Source organism: Gavialis gangeticus, unplaced genomic scaffold, assembly GCF_001723915.1.
Source record: "Gavialis gangeticus isolate Ggan-Ray unplaced genomic scaffold, GavGan_comp1, whole genome shotgun sequence".
Lineage (NCBI taxonomy): Eukaryota > Metazoa > Chordata > Crocodylia > Gavialidae > Gavialis > Gavialis gangeticus.
In genome coordinates, this window is record NW_017729000.1 from 8,949,009 (window position 1) to 8,971,894 (window position 22,886).

Consider the following 22,886-nt stretch of genomic DNA (forward strand, 5'->3'; position numbering starts at 1 on the left):
TGCTGTCTCACTACGCGTTTAATTTCATGAAGTGCTAAGAACACACTGTAGTGTGGTAGTCCCACCTAAAAGCATTAGTTTCTAATTGCAAAACTATTACTGCATGTAAAATTAACAATAATCGCTGAAGCTTGAATGTGGTATTTAAATGAATGGCAAATAATCGAACTTACCCAACAGACTCTTCCCTCTGCTTAGCTTTTGAATCCTGTTCATTTCATTCTGGCAAGGAAGACCTAAATAGAAAGTACGAGAGTCACTTTCCAGATGGTCCAGGACAGACTCTCTAATGACCGCCTTTGCTACTGACACGAAATACAGGCTACTGCACACCTGAGAACGAGGGAGCCTCATATGCTCTTACTGTACAGCAAAACAAATTTATGTCATTAGCTCCACTAATTAAAAAATGCACACCACGCTATACTTGCAAATAGTGTATGGGGGCCATTTTGGTTGTCAGATGGGTTTTCCTTCTCTTCAGCGAGCTGAAATAAGGCCAGGTTTCTAATTTATGATTTGTAATAAACTAATTTCCACATTAATACGAAAACCAGTTCATCCACTTTCTGTTAGCAATAAAACACATTCCTTGATTTTGAGTGCTAGCAATTTAATTTGCTGCTTTTTTTTTTTGGTTTCAGCACTGCAACACATTTAGTCAGGGGACACATAACATTCATGCATGATATTTGCCATCATTATACTATAGTCTTTTTTTTCATGAGGGGTACATATTTTGTTTAATGCAATGGAAGATGAACTTCCAATTTGACATGACTGGCAGGCCAGTCAAGGCATAAGAAAGAGGAAGAGACCTAGGGAAAGAAATTAAAAAAACAACAACACTATATAAATGTTAAAAAAAGAGAGTGAGAGAAACCAGAGATGGTTCCTCATTAAAGAGAGTTGCAAGGCATTAAACCACGTGGTATTATTTTGTAATATTAATCTGACTGACGGGTATAACAGAGTGACAGGGAACAGATCCTGCAATAACCTTATAGGAGATCATTATAAACAGCAGTTTTCCCCAGTGCTTATATCATAGCCATCTATATTGTTCTCTGTAGCTATAAGAACATGTCACAAAGATGGGTAAATGTTGCTAATTCCATTTTACAGATGCCTACACTGAGCCACGGGAAGAATTAAGACAAAGTCTGCAAACTTGCTTAGCTAAATTAAGCTTCTAATTCCAGATTTGGGCACAGAAATGCAGGGGCTGAGCTTCAAAAGTATGAAGCAGCTGGAAATCCCACAGATCTCATGACCAGACGTGGCTTCCTCATTATTCCTTAAAAATCAGCCCTATCTTATTGCGGCATCTTATCATGGCATCCAAGTTTGGGAATGTGTTGCCTGAGGCTTCCTGACATCCTGTCTAGTCCTCTGAATCATGCATGGGGATGACTGGCACCCCAGGTAGTAAGTTGATACCTGTCTTATCTAATCATTACTAACACCACCAGTAATAAAGACAGTGTCTAAAGATCTGACACCTTTACTGGATGGCATTTGCTGCAATGTTTCAGCATCCATACTGTGATGTGGTCTACATCAGTTTTACACCATAAAAACCAAACGCCTTACCTCCTGGCTTCTGGAAGCAGTAGCACCATTCGTTGTTTGAAAGCTTTCCGTCTTTGAAGGAGTCGCAGGAGTTGAAGAGGGGCTTAATGCACGGCTCGTACTTATCAAGATAAATGGCATTGATCTCCGAGTGATCCAGCAAGAGGTCATAGTTCATATCGAGTTTGTTGAACATCCAGCCTAACGAATCCTTACAGATGGGTAGTATGCTGGTGTCAAACCCTAGGAGAGCACAGATAAACAACCCCCTGCTGAGTCACAACACACAGCCTCCTACATGCATCATTTGGAAATTACAGCATTATTTCTCTTGCTGGGTCTTTTAATTGGAATATGGAACAAATGTCTTCTCAGATTAACCCTTCCTTACCCAGCAGCAGTGATCCATGCAAAGTAAGAATGAATGAACGGGTTGAATCAAGTCAAAGCGGACAGGAGCCTGATCCGAGTTCTGGGGCAGAATGCCACTGGCGTGTTGCAGGGGGAAAGAGGTTGGGCGTCCCCAAGCCTTACTCAACATTAACCCAAGCCGTTGTTTCCTGTGTCCCACCCCTCACGCCCCCTCATTTGCAAGTGGATGTAATGTGTTTGCTTCAAGAAGGTAGAGCTGCAGATGTCCCATGAGAGAGGCTGCATGCATTGTGTTTGTGAACTGGTTTGACTCACAAAGTGTAGGGATCTCGAGGCACAAAGCCCATGTCCAGGAGATTACCAGGCCCATTTCTCACTCCCTTACCACATTATTTCATAGCTTCCTTTCATCTGCCATGTCCCATCCAGTCTTGCTCCATCAAGGCCCCACCCAGATCTGCTCTTGCCCACGTGGCTACTCTAATCACCTGCTGGCCTCTTGTAACCTGTGCTTCTCATTGACTGGGTGGTCAAGACTGATTGGGTGGTCCTCTTTTGTTTGAACTGCTCTGAAAACATCACAGTGCTTTGGAGCCCTGGAGTATGATGGTTTTTTCTAACTCCACAAAAGCAAACCAGCTGAAAAGGCTGTACATCTGCACCCCTGCCTGCTCCTGACTACTCCCGTCTTCCGTAACCAGCACCACAGAGAGAGAGTACAAGTGTATTTACAGTGCACACTTGTACTGCATGCCTGTGTAGTTCTGCAGGGCTTGGAGAGACAGCATTTTAGACACTCTTGGAGAACATTTTAATCACCCAAATGCCAACCTGGGATTTTTTAAGCCAAGTCTTTAACAGGTCTCATTTTACTTCCTTTTTCAAAGCTTGGCACACAGTTAATTAACCCTCACAGTATCCCGAGGGTGCCGGGCAATATACTGGCAAGCTATAGGTAAGAGAACAACTGAAATGGAGAAACACAACGTTCCAGATTATGAAGTCTCCCACAACACACAGATGCTAATGAGGGCTGTGCAGGCCCACAATGCTCCCTAGAGGACATACACAGGGCACCTTGCACACGCACGCTCCAGTACACAACCAGCTGCGTGTAAGTGGTAAATCAGTGCCTGCCTTTCCTGCAAGAAGGTGATGCTACTTTCCATGCAAGATGATGATTTTTTTATTCCCTTCAGAGGATGTTAAAACCCATCATCTACTCTAGGCACCATTTGGAGACCACTTAACTAGACACCATTTGGAGTCAACTTAACTGTGCTTGCCTTGCGCTGCCCTACTGAGCATGTTCAATAGACTGCACTGTGGCGGTATGAGTGTCTGGGGAACAGAATTGCTCAGGCATGCATGTTAATCCTACAGGAAAAAACACAAGTAGCTGGCACAGGTAGAAGAGGTCTTGTATTCAACTATCTAGTCATTAGACTACTTGCCCACAGTAGGGTTTGAATCTACATGTTCCTGTTTCCAACCCAACTGGTCTAACAAGCAGACTACAGAGTAGGTATTTCCCAAAGCTTCCTCCAGCCCTTCTTTTGAAGTGGCTCACTGGGCAGCTAGGTGGGGAAAGTATGTGAATCCAGGAGAAACAGAGGAAGGGTGCCTCAGGAGGCTGAAACTGTGTCCTAAACAAGAGATGGTGGTGGGTTTTACACTAGGTCTCCCACATTCCTGGAGGGTAAAATTAGCTAGCAATTTATTCACTGATAAAGAGCCACAGGTGGCTTCAAGACAAGGGCTGGGGAGTCCTTGAAGCAATACTCATTCATGCCATGGTGGTTAGCTTGGAGGTGGGTAATGCATCTCTGCTCTACCTTCCCCATCATTGGGAGGGGCGGAAGGGAGGGCAGGCCTAGACCATAGCTCTCCTTCTCCTTGGGCAAGCACCTGAACCACTGGGATAGAAGAGGTGCTGGTGTAAGCAATCCTCCTACTCCATATAATTTGCAGCAGGTATGTGTGTAAGGTGCACCTGTTCTGCCACTGCTGGAAACAGAATCCAAAGTATGTGTTTGGAGCCACGGCTTGACCTCCGCAGCAAGGCCAGTAGGGTTGTGGTGGGCAGAGGGGACCACCCCTTCCTGCTCTGGATGGAGGCGGAGGGAAGAGCAGGGGGTTAAGTGCCATGTTGGGGTGTTCCTATTGGTTAGGGAAGCATTTATAAGGTGTGCTGCATACCTTGTCCAGACTGTTCACCAGTCTATCCAGCTGCTTTCTACCAGGGCCCACCCTCCATGTGTGTAAGTGAGAGCTTGCCCTTAGCTAGGGACAAAGCCAATGGCATGGCAGGACCAGATGCCAGCATTTCATACTCCCACTTGCTCCCTGATGATATTCGTGTATAATTTCTATGACTTTGCTCTCCTCCCTCTTGTATGGCCTTTATCTTTCCATGTAACATGTGCTCAGGGACACAGCAGCAGCAACAGCACGTGGGTGACAATGCTAAGCTGAATGAGCAGATTGTAAGATAATGACTAATACGGATAAGAAGCTGCTTTGTGACACATCAGAGATGCAATTATGGAAGGTCACTTATGAAGAAAGTTAATTATATTAGTTTAAGGAACACTCTTCTGTTGGAATTTTAAACAAACAAGGGCGCTCTCCCAGGCTTTACAAGTTAACATTTCTTATGGGGGTCTCCTCTAATAAACAGTGCAGCTTATAAGCGAGAGAGTGGGATATGTAAGCGTTTAGATATTAGAGTGATAGATGCTCTGGAAAACCCTTGGATAGATGGCTATTACTAGTGAAAAGGTTAATACTACAATGGCCTTTCAGCATGTGGATGAAAGTGAGATGCAACAGCAGTTTCAATCTCCGCTTCAAATTGCCTCTTGATAAAAGTTACTTCCAATAAATCACATTTTTTTGCTGCTAATTCTGTAGCTGCAGTCAAAACCAAAGAGGCTGAAACCCAAACCTGTTCCTCCCAAGAGGCTCTTGCAGGAATTCAAATGGACTCTGAGTAAAGTACATGGGGTTCACAATGTAAGACTCGCATCTAGTGAGGCAGATCCACCACCCTGCTGTGGGGATGCCTTCAACACCTCGCAGGAAACTGTTCACAGTACTCTCTTGCTTTTACAGAGCAATCACTGCTTGGGCCTACAACCCTTTGGGCTCCATAATCCATTTTCACTTCCCCCAGTGTAAGATTAGGCAGCTTAAGGTCTTAGGGTAAATTTGCTTATAAAGATGTAGCGTGCCAGACAGATGGTTTATTGGCTTTCTGTAGTGACTCTAGTTTTCATTTAATGCTCTAGACCAGTTGGTTTTCAGTGGGCTGTGGATGTCAAAGGGGTCCATGAAAGATGACTACAATCAACCAAAAGTATGTGAATACCCACACTTACAATTCAAAGGGGTCCGCACTCCCATTCAAAATTTCCAAGGGGGTCCACAAATGAAAGAAAAGCTGAAAACCAGTAGTCTAGACTCAGCTCTGGAGACCAACACAATAGATTGGCGGTTCTTGACCTTTGAAGCTCCGGGCAACCCTCTTTAGATTCAAAGCACTCCCCAGAAAATGCCAGTGCTCAGTTTTCAGTTGTTTTTTTTTGACTACAGAAAAACACTAGAGCAATTTTTCAGTGGCAAAGAACTCGGCAAGATCACAACAGGGCAGAATGTTTGTCATATTACGGATGCCGATTTGAAATCTGTGGGTTTATCCTGTGAACCATGCTTGCACACCTACCAGTGCTAACACTGTGTACTCAGGGCACCCTTGAAAGGATCTCAGAGCACCTCGTGGCATCCTGGTTGTGAATCCCTACAACAGGCAGAAGCAGCTATGTGAATTTTTTTTCATGCCCTCCTACCTGTGTCTCAACCCTGACCTGCAATGGTCACTATGCAGGCTGGAGAGAATAGCACCGACTTCATATTCATTCAGTTCTTGGCTCCTCTGCACATACTGCCAAGAAGGATGCCAATTAGTGTCAATTGTGGCAGTGGTTCTTCTGATTTGGACACCTGTTCGCTAGGAGCTGGACTGAGACCATTACATTTTACACTCCATCTGACAGCTGTTCAAAGAACTAACAACTTTCGTTCACTGCAAACCTGGAAGGGATTCAAACAGGCGACCTCCATGTGAAAGGCTCCATATTCCGTTAATACCTAAAGCAAGCCGTCTCCTCAGAATAATAATATTAAAAAAAAAAATCCTTTAAGTGAAATTCCTAATTAAAAATAAATACACCTGCTGGCACATAAATTGCTTTTCTTCCTCCAAGAAATGACTTATCTGAGCCAAGTTTACTTTATTAAACTATACTACAATTATATTAACACAGGGAATAATTAACCAAGTTTCCATTATCATTAAAAAAAAAAAAAGGGAAGAAAAGAAGAATTCCTCAGTCAGGCTTTTTTCTATTGCATCAAGCTTTGCTGACTGTAAAGGAAGAACAACTCCCATTCCTACCAACAGACCAGCTGAGTCGGTATCTGGAATACAGGAACTTTACAAATTAGCAACAGCCCCACGGGCAATTTGCATCTGAGCCTAGTGTCTAATTAGCTTTATTATTTCCTTATTTCAGTGCATGGCTGCAAGGTGCTCATATTAATATTATTTATGGAGGTGATGTCAGCTGTACAGAGAAGAAGACAGTCCCTAACACAAAGGGTTTTGTTTAAGTTACAAAGGGTGCGTCTACACGTACGCTGTGCTACGGTGACATGGCGATCATGTGGGTCTACACGTCATTGGCAGCTACATTGCCCACTAGCAGTGCGCTCCCCCGTTGTAATGTGCCGCTACGACAACGTAGCAGTGAAATCTAACCATGCGCCATGTGCACGATGCAGTAGGGGCACTTACTGTGCTGACCAAAAGGAAGTGCTAAAGCACAGCGCCATAGCAATGTTGCCATACGGTGATGTGTAGACATGCCCAAAGGCAGCTATTACCTTGAATGAAGACCTATTTTTTGAAACAGTACAGTTACCCACCTCTTTTCCTTTCACAAAAGGAAAAAAAAAAATAGGAGTGAATGTTTCCTCCCCACCCGCTTCACCCGAGGGTGATTTTAACGCATTCAAAGAGCTTATTCTCCCTCACAGTAGCATCTTGAAAATTTAATGTAGCACAGAGAAATCTCCGCTGGAAGCACCTTTTCTAGACAGCTGATGTGTCCAAGGCATCTTAGTCATCTCTTTCCACCATCTGTTCCTTCTGCTGCCACGGGGGCATACCCAAAATGGATTACTTTTAAGATACACATGCCTTTTAAATCTCCATGTGCATAACCAAACTGGTTCAATTTAGTGCAGTGATCAGGTTGTGGAAGGGGGAGGACCATAAACAGGGTAATAAAATGGATTGTGCATACATCAGGAAGGTAGTGCAGGGTTTCCAGTGCTTCATATGTTGGCATGAATTCAGGTCAAGACTTGCTTCCATTTTGGTCTGTGGCGAGTATGTAGACCCCCCTGAATTTTGCTTTGAATGTTGAGAACCATTTTAGATTCTCTTTATTCTCAGAAATGTTTGAAGTTGACATTAGATGAGGAAAAATCCAGATGCCTTTACTCTATGGGCACGCCTGCACATCCCCCTGTCACTGTAGAGGTGCGCTACATCACCGTATGACATGCTGTGGCAATGTAGAGATCACTATGAGCCTGGGATTGACACCTACTTTGCTGTAGCGGCATGCTCCCCCATTTTACTGCTCCTGCTGTGGTGAAAACTAACCGTGTGCCACGTGCAGAGTGCAGTACAGGTTCCAAAAGGAACTACTAAAAACAGCGCTGTAACAACGGTGCCGCAGGGCAACATGTAGATTTTCCTTATGTGTATTTTCAGTACAACCAGGGAAAATTAGTGGTGTAGAATTTGTCCTGTATAAGGATTAACTTGCAGATAAATAGAAAAGGCTCACTTTTTGTGGCTTGCCATAAAGATTTAGGCGTGCCAGTTCTTAAGCAGTTTGTGTAATAAGCACAAGAAGAACAATAATATAAGGAACAAAATCTGGAAAATACGCCAAATTTGTAGGTCATTAGTGTACCAATGAATGGCTGTTTAGATGAACCATGAGATCACCAAGGCAACCTCTGACATACAAGCTCTGTGGAAGCAAACTAAATGAACACAAGATGACAAGAGGTTTCCCTACTGAAATTGCTTTGAGGCATCCAAACTTAAGCATCCTGAGGAACCAGTTTGGTCTTTAGCCCTTGGCACCTCTTTATGCAGAACTCTAAAGTCATCTATGCAGAGAGTGTCGTTCGATATCTTAATAAAGCAAGATTTAGAGCCTCGGTCTAGTTCTGGTCCCTAAGGGCTTCAGGAGAAAGCTTATGTCCTTGGATCTTTAAAGGGGGAAAAATACCCTTGGACCTGATGTAAATTCATTTCCTCAAGCCATTACAAGATTCGTTCCAAACTGCCTCTCTGCACAACTGTTTGGCTACATTTCCATAATAAATTCATTACTTTGCTATGCTCTTTAAGAAATAAGAAGCTCCCAGTGTTTTAAAGCTACATGCATGGCCATTTATGTGTAACTGTAAATAAGCTGGAAATGTATGGAAATGTATGGACATGGGAGTTATCAAGAGAGCTTATTTGTGCGTTTGGCTTGTATCACACAAATCTGATATAATTATTCTGCATTATACAAACTCTGTTTGCAGTTTGGAGCACTCTGCTGCAGGCTAGATAGGCTCTCCAGAGTAAGAGGCAGCAGACTGGTGTGCAGCTCTTGATGCCATCATAAGATAGGGTGGTGAGAGGACCCAGCAGTGAACTGGCACTCTCTCTGCCCTTCCTCACCACCCATTCTTGCAGAATTGTGGTGGGTGGAGGGACTGAAGTAAGCAGAGTTTCTTAACCCACGCCTGCAATCCAAAAACCATTAGGATTTTATACCTTTTTTGCTCATAACATTTATCCTCACCGTGACAGACCTAAGAGGAGACAAGCTCATTTCAGCTGTTTAATGAGCATGACCTCCTTTGCTAACCACTGCGAGAGTCTTTCCCTCCCTGGTGGGTAAAGCACATCAAAATCAGTCATATTGGTTTTGCCCATAGGGAATAAACATCCTTGCAATTATTCATTTTGCTTCATTTCTTTAAAAGGAGCAGATGCGAAGAAGGTGGACTAAGGACCTGAGCAATGTCTGCTAACACCTTTTCCCAGCACATGCAATATTCAGATTTTCCTGCCTTCCATCAGCTAGTCTCTCCAGCCCCATGCTTGTCCTTTAGATACTTCCACCCCATTGTCATTTCTGTGAGGTACGCCTAACCGGGTATAGCAAAATGAAGCCTAAGCAATTTTAAAGCCCTGGTATAACTTCCTTTATGTTGTATTTTAACTAAATCCTTATTGCTTATATACTGCATCTTGGCTCTGATCAGACAATGTGAAGAAAAAGTGTTGTCATCTGCTTGACTAGTACCTGAATAGTCTGTGGACTTAACAGCAGATTGACCAACTAAACCAAATTGTGTGCATCTGAGTCTCACAATGTCTGCTTTTAAAACCATATAGGCTGAGAGTACAGTGACCAATTGTAACTCTCTTTGAGATCAACATGAGCTGCAGCTGTTCAGCATCTCTCAGGACAAAGCCCTTTATATGATGTTACCACACTTGCTTCTCAGTGCTTGTTTCGATGTTAGTCTGCTTGCCTCTGGGTCCCTGACACTATAGATCAAGACCAGCGATTGCAACAACTGCTCTGCCCCGGGAATGGCGACAGACGGTGCGAGCTTGCCCAGAACTTTAGAAAGTGTTTTCTTACTGCCTTGCGCTGTGTCTGAGCTGGTTGGCTTGATGACGCGGTTGGCATCCTCGTGAAGTGCTCCGAACCAGTCCTTTAGTCGGGAAGCAAGATTCCTTAGCTCCTTGTCTGTGCAAGCTATTAAAAGAACAAAGATACAAGTTGAATCCTCTAAGCTGACTTTAATGAAAAAGCCACTGTTATTTGTTTTCAGTAGCACAGCCCCTGCCTCTTAGAGTGTCGATGTAAAAGACAAAGGGAATGCGAGACAATACGTAAAAGAAATATAAATCACACTGAAAAGTTTCAACAACACCGTTATAGTCTCTTTAGTGCTAGACGTGCTTGGTGATCTAAGATCCAACTGACACATCCATCTCTCCACAAGTTCTCAATTAGAGGTATGCAAGTATTTAAATAAGGGTGTCGCTTCTCAGGGTTTTACAGAGGAACATTAGTCCACCATAAATGAAGAGAGTCTTGCCTAGAAGTACTTTTAGAAAGGGAAATGGATGGAAATACTGGTAAGCACTGTCTCTTTCCTTTGAGTGCTCATTTATACGGTTAGTCCAGTGGGGATGGTACCAAAGCAGAGCCCACTCTATCTGGAGGCATGTCTTAGATGAAAAGTGACTGGAGGACTACTTCTCTAGAGGGAGCCCCCCACCACTGGAGAGTCATGCACAGCTAAGTCTTAGGCTTGGGAGTGGGAGCTGACCCCATCGGTCAAGGCAGTAAACCTGAAATCCAGCCTCATACTCTTTTTTTTTCCCCAGGGAAGTGAACTACTTACAAACAAGGCACTTCCCTGGAGGTCGACATGCCCTTGAATAACAGAGGCACTTAAATACTCACCAACCACAACATAGTGCCACACAGAGATATCACAAGGTAGCTGAGAATACCCTAAATCATGCGCTGGAGTTTCAAGGTGCAAGGCAGTGCCATGTGTGACTCCCACAAGCTAGCTCTGCACATAGCAGCTCCAGAAATGGGAGTGCTACAGGTGAACTGGCATGATGCTCTGTTAGGGCTAATAAGCCCTACTTCTCAGCACAGCCATGGGGGAGCCCTGGATTAGTACAGCTACATATGCAGAGCTGGGTCAGGTATCTCTTCACAATGCAAGATGGACATAGCTTTAAACCAGGCAGCATGGGGAAAGTTGTATTAGTAGAGGGTAGAGGGAGGGAGCCTGATTGAAGTGAAGGGAAACATGAAGCCTTGCTCTACAAGAGAAGCCCCATGGCTAAGACCAGGGGAGTGTCTGGTCTCACAAAAAGACTTCTGAGAGCACCTTTAGGCCAAAAAACACAGCCTGGATCACTGCAGAAGCTCCACCATGAGCCATGGGATTGAGAAGGGAATGTGCATTGCCCTTTATGCCTTCGGCACAGAACAGAGGAGATGCAGAGCATGTGTGCGCCACGGCAAAATTGTTTCCAAGCTCAAGGACTTGAGTACAGGCACACCCATGGCAGAACATGTGCATGGACAAGCACCTGAAAGAGAACAGGATGCTGGGGATAATTTAAAGGCTATTGTCACAACATCAGGAAATCTGTTCCTTAAAGAAACCTGCCATGTTCTTCCAATCTACCGCAAATAAGACTTTGCTACCTCCATAGGTTGTCATAATTCCTTTTTGTTAGCTAGATAAAAGGATCAAATGCTTGCTTCCCTTATGAATTTTTACTGAGAAACATCTAATTTTTCCATAAATTTCAGTCAGGAGATTAACGTCCAGCCAAAGCCAATATTTCTTAGGAAAAAAAGCTACATGAGACACCACTTTCTGTCGGAAAGAATATTCCTACTTCTGCATCATCTTCAGTACTTGAATTCACAGATTCAGACCATTTTATCATTCTTGCCAGGAACTCATTCTAAATTTTAAAGAACATTTCTTAGAATACAAAACAAGATTTTATTCAATAGAAGCAGACATCCTTCACAGAGTAACCACAATATGTCCTCTCCAATTCACTGCATATTTTAATATTCCTCCCACTGACTTAGTTAAGAATGAGTCCCACTGCTTTCTTTCCCTTGTTAAACTCACTGCTTTGGTAGCTACATTACTCTGCTATTCTAAGTAGCTAGAAAGAGTACAAGTGGGCGCATCTACACAAGATGCATAATGCGCAGTAGACTAATTCTACTGCACATTAGTGCGTCACAGCAGAAGCTGTGCTAATGCGCTAGTGTGCAGAACTAGTTTATGGTGCATTAAGTGTCACAAAAAGACCACGTGCCTCTGCCACTGTGCAGTAGCACTGGCTATTGCATGTTGTTTATGTAGCACTTCATATTAGAGGTACTAAATTTAATGCACAGTAGCAAAGGTGCATTAATGCATGTGTAGATGTGCCCAGTGTACCATATTTTTTTCTTGCTTCGTAACTGCTCTCCCCACAGTGCGTTTGGAACATAATCTTCTCCTTGTTTCTAGGCAGGTATGACTACTTAAGAATGTAAATTTAGGGGGTGAAATGTAAAGTTTTAAATTTTAGTATGTATTTTTTTTCTATGCATCTACAACTATAGATGGATTTTCTTTACATTCCTAATAAAGACAGAACACAGACATCACCAGTGCATTGAGGTTGAATTGAGGCAGGAAAGGGTAAGATCCAAAAAAGAAATGTTTTCAGAAGGCAATGAATGTGTAGACACAGCGGCCTGTCATGGAAGACGATGCAACTTTTAGGCATACTGTAGCTTTTATTACTTCAGAGGCTTATATTTGATCCCCCTTTATTTTATAACACACTTATATTTAAGCTTCTATTTTATTCAGCACATACTACTTTATTTTTGAAAGGAGAAGCAGCAGTCCTTGACTGTTGAGATGTCTGAGATCTGTCTTCCATTTTTCCTGTAAAGGGCAGAACTAGTCAAGGTAAACGGACTTCCCATTTTGTACACTGCACATAATACTAGTGAAAGGTGCTGGTTTGCTGCCAGCACCTGAGAGAGGTCCTCTATCACAGAAGAAATATAGCACAGAAGCAGCAGAACAAGCTCCACAATGAAAAGGCATCTTGGCAGTATGCAACCATGACTACACCAGTCCACCTCTAAAGGTGAAAGAGAATAGGAGAAAACTATATTTTACACATAACGAGTATCTAGAACAGTGGTTCTCAACCTTTGTAGATTTGAGGCATCTCTTGTGAGACACGAGGCACCCTTCAGAACAGGCCAGATCTTGGTTTTTTGACTGTGGGAAAATAAAAGAGAGTTTTTTTCTGTTGCACAGAATTCAGAAAGATCACAACAGATCAAAATCTGGGGGTTGGACCTGATGATCTGTTTAGGTCCCTTCCGACCCTAAGCATTATGATACTAAAATGGGCACTTTTACATGTGCTGGGGGGAGGGGAGGGGGGCGGCCATGTTTAATTAGAGTGACTCTGAGAGCCACTCTAATTAATGTGCCACCCTGTCTCCTGTATCAGTGTCCCTGTGCTTAAAAATGGCGGCAGGAGTGCTTGAACTAAAGCTTGTTTGATGAGCTTTAAATCAAGCGCCCCCGCTGCCATTTTTATGTGCGGGAATACTGATACACGAGACGCAGGAGGATGCAGGAAGACAGCAATTGCCACGCTCCAGCAGATTCGATTGAGTCTGCTCTGACACACTGGAATTCCAGCACAACAGAGCAGTCCCGGCACTCGGGTAGAGGCGCCCAATGTTTTTACCATTATGAACATGTTTTTAGACTCTGAGAGCTGCTCCCTAACAGCTGCAAAGACATTATGTAAGGTTAGGGCTAGAGTCCATGAATTTCCTCTTTAGGCAGAAGACAGAGTAGATTTGCATCTTAGGCCCCCTCTACATGTTAAAGGTATTGCACAACTAACTGGTTAATTGTGCAATTACCTTGAGACCAACGACACATGCAAAGTTCCTATTATACCATAAAAAACTCCAACAACCAGCTATAAAGTTAGACCTCAAAAATATGTACTATCTTTATAGCTGGTTGCTATTGTACTTTCATTTGCATGTGTAGCAGGGGCGTATCATGGCCAGCCGGGGCTGGGAGTCCGATAACTGAGGGGACTCTCAGACCCAGCAGCTGCTGACTCTGGGTCCTAGCAGCATACTTCTGAGCGCTAGGACCAAGCTGGATCCCAGCAGCCATGAGGGGCAGCTGAGATCTCCCAGCCCTGGGGGTGTGTAGAGCCCTCGGGGGTGGGCTTCTCCCAGCCCTGGAAGTGTGTGAAACCCCTGGGGCTGGGAGATCGTGGAAGCTGTTATATTTGCCATTGCAGGGGGAACCTGGGATTGGGCTTCCCCAGCACTGGCAATAAGGCATGATGGGATCTAATGCATAATTGCAAAATCATGCCGCCTGCCATGCACGTGTGCAGAGGGGCCCTTATAGACTAACTAAATAAGAGATGTGTAGCTTGGTTGAAACCAGGCATGGGCAATTATTTTGGGCGGAGGGCCGCTTCCTGAGTTTCAGCAAGCCATCGAGGGCTGCATGACAGGCAGCCAGGGGAAGATATATATTAATTTTCTACATTTTTTAGGGGCCCAGCAGGCCAGATAGAATGGCCTGGTGGGCCACATCTGGCCCACAGGCCGCATTTTGCCCACGTCTGATCTAAACCAAGACAATGGGTGCTTATCCCATTACCTAGATTAGCTTTTCTAAGCCCTGTGTCCTTCAATGGGATAATTGCTTTATTTCTTTTTTTCTCCTACCCATCTTGCCTCTCTCAGCAGTGCCCCCTTTTTTGCCCCCCCCCTTCCCTGTGCTTTTCATTTGAATCCCTGCTTTATATTTAGAAGCCCTGCTTCCTGCAGTCCCTTCACAGCATTGGATGAAGCAGGCCTGCTGCTTACCAAAGCTTGTGCTTACACATCTCTGATTTGGTTAGTATGTAAGGTACAACTTTATCCTGCCTTTTACCCAACTTCAGATGAACATGGCTAACTTGCTCTCAGTTGTTTAGGCCACTGAAGTCTCAATGATTTCAACTGGAGACAGGCACTCAAATAAAACAGGCACTCAAACATCAGCCTTCAGCCCTGAGCTCATCAAAAATGCAGTGGGGTTTTTCCCAGTGTAGAATGATGTGGGTCAGTGCAGGTTGGCAGATCTCACTGCTGTCCTGTAGCCCCATCACTGGAAGTGCCGCATGAGTTATACTGCCAGGAGATCCTTGTAGGCTGTTTCCCTCGGTGCTCTTAAGGACAATACTAAAACGAGGAGGAGGACACGGCAGGCAAGTTGATGATGCTAAAGGGATCAGCATTCACTTACTCATAGCTGATCTTCAAGTTTCTATGGGAAATGAAGGTGCAACCACACTCCCATCCCCCTCCCTGCCCCCATGCAGCACTGATGGAAATTGTGTCCATGGACTAGCAGAATGCTGCTGCTGCTGCTGCTCTCCCCCCTTTTGTGAGTCTCCAGGCCGTATCCACCAGATCTGTCTTCTCCTAAACACCCACGGAAGAGGAAATACTTGATTTTCTCCAGATACAGCATGTCCCGAGATGAGATGCACACCTTGCTTTTTAATAGCAGAATGAAGAAAAAAAGATTTTTCCTTGAAAATACCAGGAAGCAGCAGTAAGTAGCAGCTTCTGCAACAGAAGCCTCTCCTGGGGACGGAGAAAGTGTCTGCAGCCAGCAAGTAGAAAGCCCTGCACATTCGATGTGCTGCCCTCAGCAAAGGCAGAAACAGCTATTACTGTATTTCCTCGCTCATAATGCACATTCCGATTACCAGCAGCTGAATTTTTGGGAAAAGGCATGTGTTGTATGTGAGAAAATACAGTACAACTGTCATTTTTTTGTCCAGGCATTTTTGGCTCCGGTAGGAAGATGGGAACTGACAATAAACTCATAGCTTTTTTTATTTTTAATCACCCAGGAGTGCCAATTACAAGTGCAGAAAGTTATTGTGCTTTGCTACCCGGGCCGTAGATGCTTCACAACTCAGATGAATAGCTGCTTTTCCATTCTTAACAAGGATTCACCAGTACGCTAATGGCACTTCAGCTTGCAGAGTCAGTTTTGAAGAGGAATGATTAGAAATCAGGGATAGATAGTTAGTGATGTGTAGCTAGAACATAACAGAGCTATATCTGTAGAGTACTTCCCACAGGCCTCTCCATCCTAAACCATGCATATAAATACGGCCTTGACTACTGATTGCATTAAGGAAGGACGATTCAGTAGTCTAGAAAGGCGTAATCAAGCCCAATGGCACAAACCTGAAGCTTATGAAATATTTATTTTGGCAGGGCAGCTTCAGGAAACCTAGGCTGGAAGTCTGGATGACTCAGTGCATATCACTATGCCTCTCTGACATCTTCACTTCCAGCTATGTAGGTAGAAAGAGCTTCATGGACTTTAATTCAATAAGTCACAGGGAAAAAAATCAAAGAAAATATCCTGTAGGGATATTTCACTTATTCAGATTTGTGTACTTTCAACTACAAAGACAACTTTACACACCAGAGAATTAGTTGGTGAGTCAAACAGACTGAGGGCAGTTGCATTAAGTGAGCTGTCAAATGCAGAGTACCGCCCTGCAGGTGCTAAGCCCCTGATGGGAGCTGGGGGCTCGGAGAGTATTTCCCCCGAGGCACTCAGCAATATGCAGAATTAAGGCCCAATTGCACAGCAATTGCTCAGCTTTGGCAGAGAAAGAAGATTTCTGAACATGTTTAACCAACTCAGCACTTGGTCTGAGGCATGTCAGCTGCTGGCCGGCAAATCTATGTTATTAAATGGCAGCATGCAACAGGGTCCAATAGGCAATATAAATGGGACAAATCGAATAGTGAATGATAGGTCAGGCTGGGAACATTTCATGGGTATGGCTCCTGCTTCTCATACACTGGGGTCCTTTGGCTCTGAGCCGCTTCAGTTTTCCTGGCAAAAAATCTATCCCAATCTCTAAAATTAATACTCCTGAATATTCTAGGGGCCAGTTTTCGCCTTGCGGTGCACAGAGGCCCCATGACACCAGTGCACTAGCACCGCGTGGCTGCTTCTACCGTTTTGCTGAATTCGCTCAAAAACCTCCTTTGGCTTCTGAAAATAGCACATAACGAGCAATCGGGAGCCTCTAGTGTTACAAAAAGTGCTCAGGGATGTCTAAGGACTGCTGAGCTTCCTCGTGAAATCAGCAGTGAAGTCTGACCCAGGACTTAGCACAGTTGAGAAGTACTCTGTCATCTCTCACCGATGTCAATCAGTGTCTTGCACAACTGGACCCTTAATGAAATGCCTTGCTCTCTGACAAGCCTCCCAAATGTTATGACCTTTGCTACTTTCTTTTGGCGCCTGGGGAAAAGGCACTTCTAAACACGACTTGACAGGAAGCCCAAAACAGAACCTTTGTAAAATGAAACTTGGCCTTATGTGACATTTTGAATACGTGTCCTGATATTGTGAGACTTTTTTTTGGGTATGCTTCTCATGGATACTCAGTCAAGGAATATGATATCATGTGTCCCCTGTGGGACTACAATGGTTAGAAGCATAACCCTTTGGTGAGGAAGAAATATAAGCTCAAGGTCCTGGTAATCTGTAGTCCTCAGATATCCCTGGGCACTCTTCATCAGATTAGAGGTGCAAATCCCAAAGTCCTGATGTCCTCAAAGGGAATTTCATGCTGCCTGCCTAACCTTTTTCTGAACTTTCAATCAGTCATTGGATTCTTTTGTTTCCTGCTTTAAATTGTTTTGTAGTGTTACTGTGCACTATTAATAAAAAGAGTTTTGCATTTTACCCCAGCTATATCTGCAATTGAGTGGACAGACATTGTTTTCTGGTATCTGGCATCTATTTGCTTCAGAAGAGGAGTTGGATTCAAATAGTCCCCTACCTATTTTGAAAGCAACACCATATGATCCTACTCAAGGTATCTTTCTTCACTGACTTTTCTCCAGGATGAAAAAATAAAAATGATACTAGTTTAGTCAATGCACTATAGAAACACTAGTTGGGGCATGGACACATGAACAGCTAACTGTGAGTTAAAAGGCTCATGTCAGCTGCTCCTTGACGTGTTCTTCTCTTGCTGTAATGAAGGCTTAGCTCTCACTGGGCGCATCTGCACATGAATTGAATTGGGTTTAAATTGAACGTGCATAAAAACTAATGTGGATTAAGCAGGTTTGGGCAGAGGTGATACATGTGGTGGGACTTGGAACTAACTTTAGTCCCAGTTCACTTCAGCCCTGCCATGTGCCCCTGTGGCCACCGGAGGGACCTCCAGCCTCTGGACACATGGCTGCCAGCACTTGGCAGCCATGCTGAAACCAGAGCCAGTTGCCAGCACTTGGCAGCCATCTTGGAAACATAGTCCTGCCCTCTGATCCCTGGCCAGCCCCTTCCCTGCTCAGCAGCTGTGTGTCCAGCACAGGGGTAGCACATAGCAGCTCCCTCCTTGCCCGCCCTGCCTCCTTGTGCCAGGGGCTGCCCCTGCCCCTGCCAGTGATGCCCAGCACCTCCCTGCTTCAGCCCAACCCCTGCCAGCGATAACCAGCACCCTGCAATCCTGCTGGCCATGGCGCTGGCCCTGTTGGCCCCAGCAGGAACCTTCCCCCCACCCCAGACACCAGAAGAGCTGCGCACCCACCAGTGGGGGCCAGGACACTAGCTGCGAGAGCCCCTGGCTGACCCCCTCCTCCTGCACTCTTCACTCCAGCCTGCCTGGCTGCCACACATCTGCTACCTGCTGCACACCCCCTGCACCACCCTCAGGATATGCATATGGCTGAATAAAAAACCTTCATTATCTTTACAAGACCCATCCCATCTCTGCCCGCTCTACAAGCAGTGCCCCTCCCCCCTCCTCGACAATAAAAAACCTGCTTACAAGTAGAAAACTATATAGAGAGCAGCCCAGCCCTGGGGGAGCAGAGGTGCTCAACCAGGCGCCTTGGGGCTGGGCTCCAGCCGGCCCCCTAGTGGCTGTGCAGACCGAGGAATAAATTCCCTGTATTAATGCAGATTAATGTGTCTACACATGTGTTAATCTGCATGAACTAATCCCATTTAAATTTGATACTTGGTCTGGGCAGGTATCAAATTTAGGCTCACAGGGCATTTTTACACATATAAGTGCTGCAGCGTCAGGTGCTTTGAAAGCATCTGGTGCTGCAATGCTTAGAGTTGTATAAGCAGCAAAATGCACGTCAGCCCTGAGGAAATGGCAGCGGTGTGCTTCTGAACCAAAACACAGCGGAGGTGCTTTAGTTCAAAAGTGCACCGCTGCCATTTTCCGCATGTTGACATGTATTTCGTCACTTATACAACTGCACACAGCACAGTGTGGTGTGTGTCAGCTCATGTGCGGAGCAGCTCGGTTAATTGAGTCTGCTCTGGAGTGGTGGATTTTCGGTGCATCGTAGGATGAAAAGGTATATGTATAAATGCTGACATAGCCTAAAATAGCCATTTTTAAGCCACATTAAGGGCATGCGTGTGTAGACACATGCCCCTAATGCAGTTTAAATTGGGCTAATCCGCATTAAATGACCATGTGTAGACACACCCACTTAAGGCTAAAAGGAGAGGTATGTCCCTACAGTTTAACTTCCACTTACCATGGGGTAAGAGTGTGCCTGGGGGCAGCTACCAGAGAGAAGCTGACACACATTAAAACCCCACAGATTTATATCCCTTGCGAAGTTGTGTGTTTCTAAGCATGCTTAACCAACAGGAGATGTCTGTATAATTATTCCCATTTTTACCTACTGTGAGATTGAGAGAGAGAGTTTAAGGGCCAGATTCTGGCATCTCTACTCAGAGCGAGAAGTCTTGGCAATGGGACTCCTTGTGAGTGCAGTGGAAAACTCTGATCGGGGTCCAGGCTATTGTCTGTGCAGAAAGCAGGGATACGTAGCACGTGAGTTCAGAATGACTGTGGTCAGATTAATAGACATCACGCATCGCAGAGTCATCACTCAGACCATGATTTTAAAATAAGCACCAAAACTCTTGCTTAATTCCTCAGGGTAAAACAATTTAAATATTGGCTCAGCATCTATTAATTCTTAACAAATTGAAAACGTTGCTGTCAAACACCTATCTTCCCCCAAATACAAATCATTAATCCAGCCTCCTAATGGAATGCCTTTAGCCTGCTCTAACTCAGTTGGGCTCAGGTTTTTTAGAGGACTGCTTCCATTAGAGAGTTTTTCAACTCCACATCACTAATCCAGGAATGGTGCTGAAGATAAACAGCCTGGCAATTTCATTTTATTCTTTTAGAGGAGGACTTTCAGAAATGCTCAGTTAGGGAAGGCAATGTGGAACTTGAACTGGGAATTCAAAAATACAGCATCAGGCCAACAAGGAGCGCTTGTGAATATCCCCCCTGTGAAGAAAACCTTTAGTAACGTGATTATACAATTCCAATCCGACAAAGTAACTTATGAAATTAATAAATGCTGACTAAAAATGTTTCTAATTCACATGCCCATTAACTCCAAGCCAACCCAGTAAAAGTTTCCGTTCCAGTGCTCTAACGTTTCCAGCAGGAGGATTTCACCTTGACACATAATTCTGATTTTACAAGACAATGGAAACAATCTCTAGTGCCTGAAAAATGCCTGAAGTAATTTGAAGCAGTGGTTCCATAATGGGGAAATTATCTAGTTCTGATTTATAAAATGTGCGCATAATCAGATATGTACCATATGGTCTCCCCAGTTAAGCGTTGATCTATACAGCTCACTTGGTTTTTTAAAAAATAATACATTTTTCCTAATTGCTAACTGCCGTACAAGCTGGTCAGATGGAAAGAGTTGTTGCTTTATAACATTCAATGAAAGTCTTGGACAAAGATTCAAAAAACCAGTTCTTTACAGTCTGAAAACCCAATCTAAGCAAGCTCGTCTGCAAACTTTCTCTGGGCTAGTTTCAGGTGGCTTTGTACTGGGGAGGAGAGAGAACAGCAGACATGGAGAAGTGAGGAATGAAAAATAAATGCTGTAAGAAACATTTATGTTTCTTCTGTGCCAAGATCATAAAACTGCAATCACAGAATCCAGGTAGGGAAACCACCCCCTACAAGGTGGAGCAATATATGCCACAGGAAAGATATACACTAAAATATCTCAAGCAGTTTAAATGTACTTTTCTGTGTTCTTTATATCAGACCTAAACTCAGTTTCATAGTTGCCCTTTTTTACCTAGCTCTTCTCTTTGGGAATATACTGCATTCGGTTTCACGACAGCTGTGTTTACTGCCTCTCTTTACAGCAAAAGCTAAATTCAGTCTGGCAGATAAATATGACTTGGTGAGGCGGTCAAAAATCGTCTCTACGTTAATGCTGGCACCATTCTCATTTAGACAGAGGGCTAGACAAAAGGGCCTACTATGTCTCGCTCCTACCTGGTCCTAAGAGTGATCTCACAGCAGTTTTAACTTGGTTTAAATCCCTGTCCCCAAACTCTTATAATCTCAGCAAGTGATAAGAGACAAGAGCAAATAAAGTCAGACAAATGGTGGGGGGGTGTTAGGTCAACTGGACGACAAGATACAAAGGAAAACACGTGCTTGTATAATTGGCAGCCATGCTAGTGCATCATATTTGGGAGCCTTGCCACTACTCTGTTTGGTTCTGGGGACCATGACAGCTTTCATGCGTCGTGGTGAAAAAAAAATCCCTGGACCCAGCTGGGAGCTTAGGTACACACCCAGGCTTGAACTTACAATTCCATGACTCCAGAGGGGGCACACTCCCCTCCAGGCCAAACAACTAGGTGAAAATGAAAGTCTCTCCCATGTCTTTGCCTTCCCCAGCCCCACAGTCACATACATACATTCACCCACCTCCAGTCACACACCTTGACATGTCACTCTCCTTAAGACATCCAATTAGCCAATAGAAACAATACCAGGTGACCCAGCCAATATGCAATCAGGAAGCAGAACCTATACTTCATAATCGAGGTGACCAGTTACTTAAAGTGAATCATGAGTGGTCAATATTCACAGAGAACTTTTCTTTACCAGCCATCTGAAAGTGAGTCTGCCAAACTATTCAGCAAATTCCCACATGTAACAAGAGAAAACTCCTTTTGATCTGCCATTGATTCACAGGCAGAAAAAAGAACTGTATTTATTAGAAATACCATCCATAACCTACAGTTTGATCATTTGTACATCATTTCTACAAGAAGCACTAAGAGCACTACTATTTAATTTCAGTGACAATGTGATACAGCAGAAATTCATGCCGAACTGTTCAGGGTTCGTACCTTTGTTGATTTGTCTAGGTGGAAATATGACATATGCGGTTTTAACCATTCAAACTGGAAAAAAAGAAAGAGAAAAACTCTTTCTCTTCTGTTCCTCAAGAATACCTAAAACAATAATCAGGTGCTGAGTAACATATTTTAATGGCAAAATGTGTACAAGCGCACACCATTTAAAAAGTGAGATATAAAAACCGTCTTCTCATTGTCTGGGTCTTGACAAAATATAAGCCTGAGCTTTTACATTAAATGGTAATTTGAATATGCTCATTTTCCAAATGAGAGGAAAATGCTATTTTAATAAAACACCCACTAAAACCTGTATTATCTCTTCCAGATGTGTCAACAATTTCTCCTGCTTGTACTGGAGCTGCACTGGCACGACTGACTTTAAAAGAAAAGAAAAACATATTTTAGTCTTCCCATTTGAGACTATGGTTTTGCTGGCAACGACAGAGCCCCACTATGTCTGGCATACTGTGAAATTAGCTAATGCACATGTCACATATGGTATCTGATTTCAAAAGACACAAGCAGATACCAACTCCAATTTCTTCCTATGCCAAACGGCTTATGTGGCCTTTCCTTGAAGGAAAGATCTGACCTGTCCTCTACCTTATTTTAAATGCCAAATGAAGGGATAAAGATGAATTTACAACTCCTCTTGTGGGTCAGAAATTACATATAGTATAACCAGTATAAGTGACCGGAAACTGGTTCAAATCTGTAACACAACAGAAGTTCAGGGCACATAAACTACTTTCAAAATGGCCAAAACTGATTTAAGATAAACCTGGATGGATGTAATATCAGACTTAACTGATTTAGATTAAATCAGTTTATTGAACTTCTTTCCCACATCCCCTCCAGATTCAAGTTAACTCACAGTCTCCCAGCATCCCAGGATGCTTTACATCTCCCCTGCA

The 22,886-nt window shown here is 43.9% G+C and overlaps 1 protein-coding gene across 2 annotated transcripts in view; it reads right to left on the reverse strand.

The window, feature by feature from the left end:
- Nucleotides 1–22,886, reverse strand: part of SPOCK1 (SPARC/osteonectin, cwcv and kazal like domains proteoglycan 1) — a 694,220-nt gene that overhangs the window by 12,266 nt on the left and 659,068 nt on the right. For both annotated transcript variants that reach the window (XM_019506237.1, XM_019506238.1), the window contains 3 exons: nucleotides 9,735–9,851; nucleotides 1,594–1,815; nucleotides 174–236 (listed from right to left, as the gene is read on the reverse strand). In XM_019506237.1, coding sequence (XP_019361782.1) covers nucleotides 174–236; nucleotides 1,594–1,815; nucleotides 9,735–9,851 — 402 coding nt within the window. The remainder of the gene's footprint in view (nucleotides 1–173; nucleotides 237–1,593; nucleotides 1,816–9,734; nucleotides 9,852–22,886) is intronic.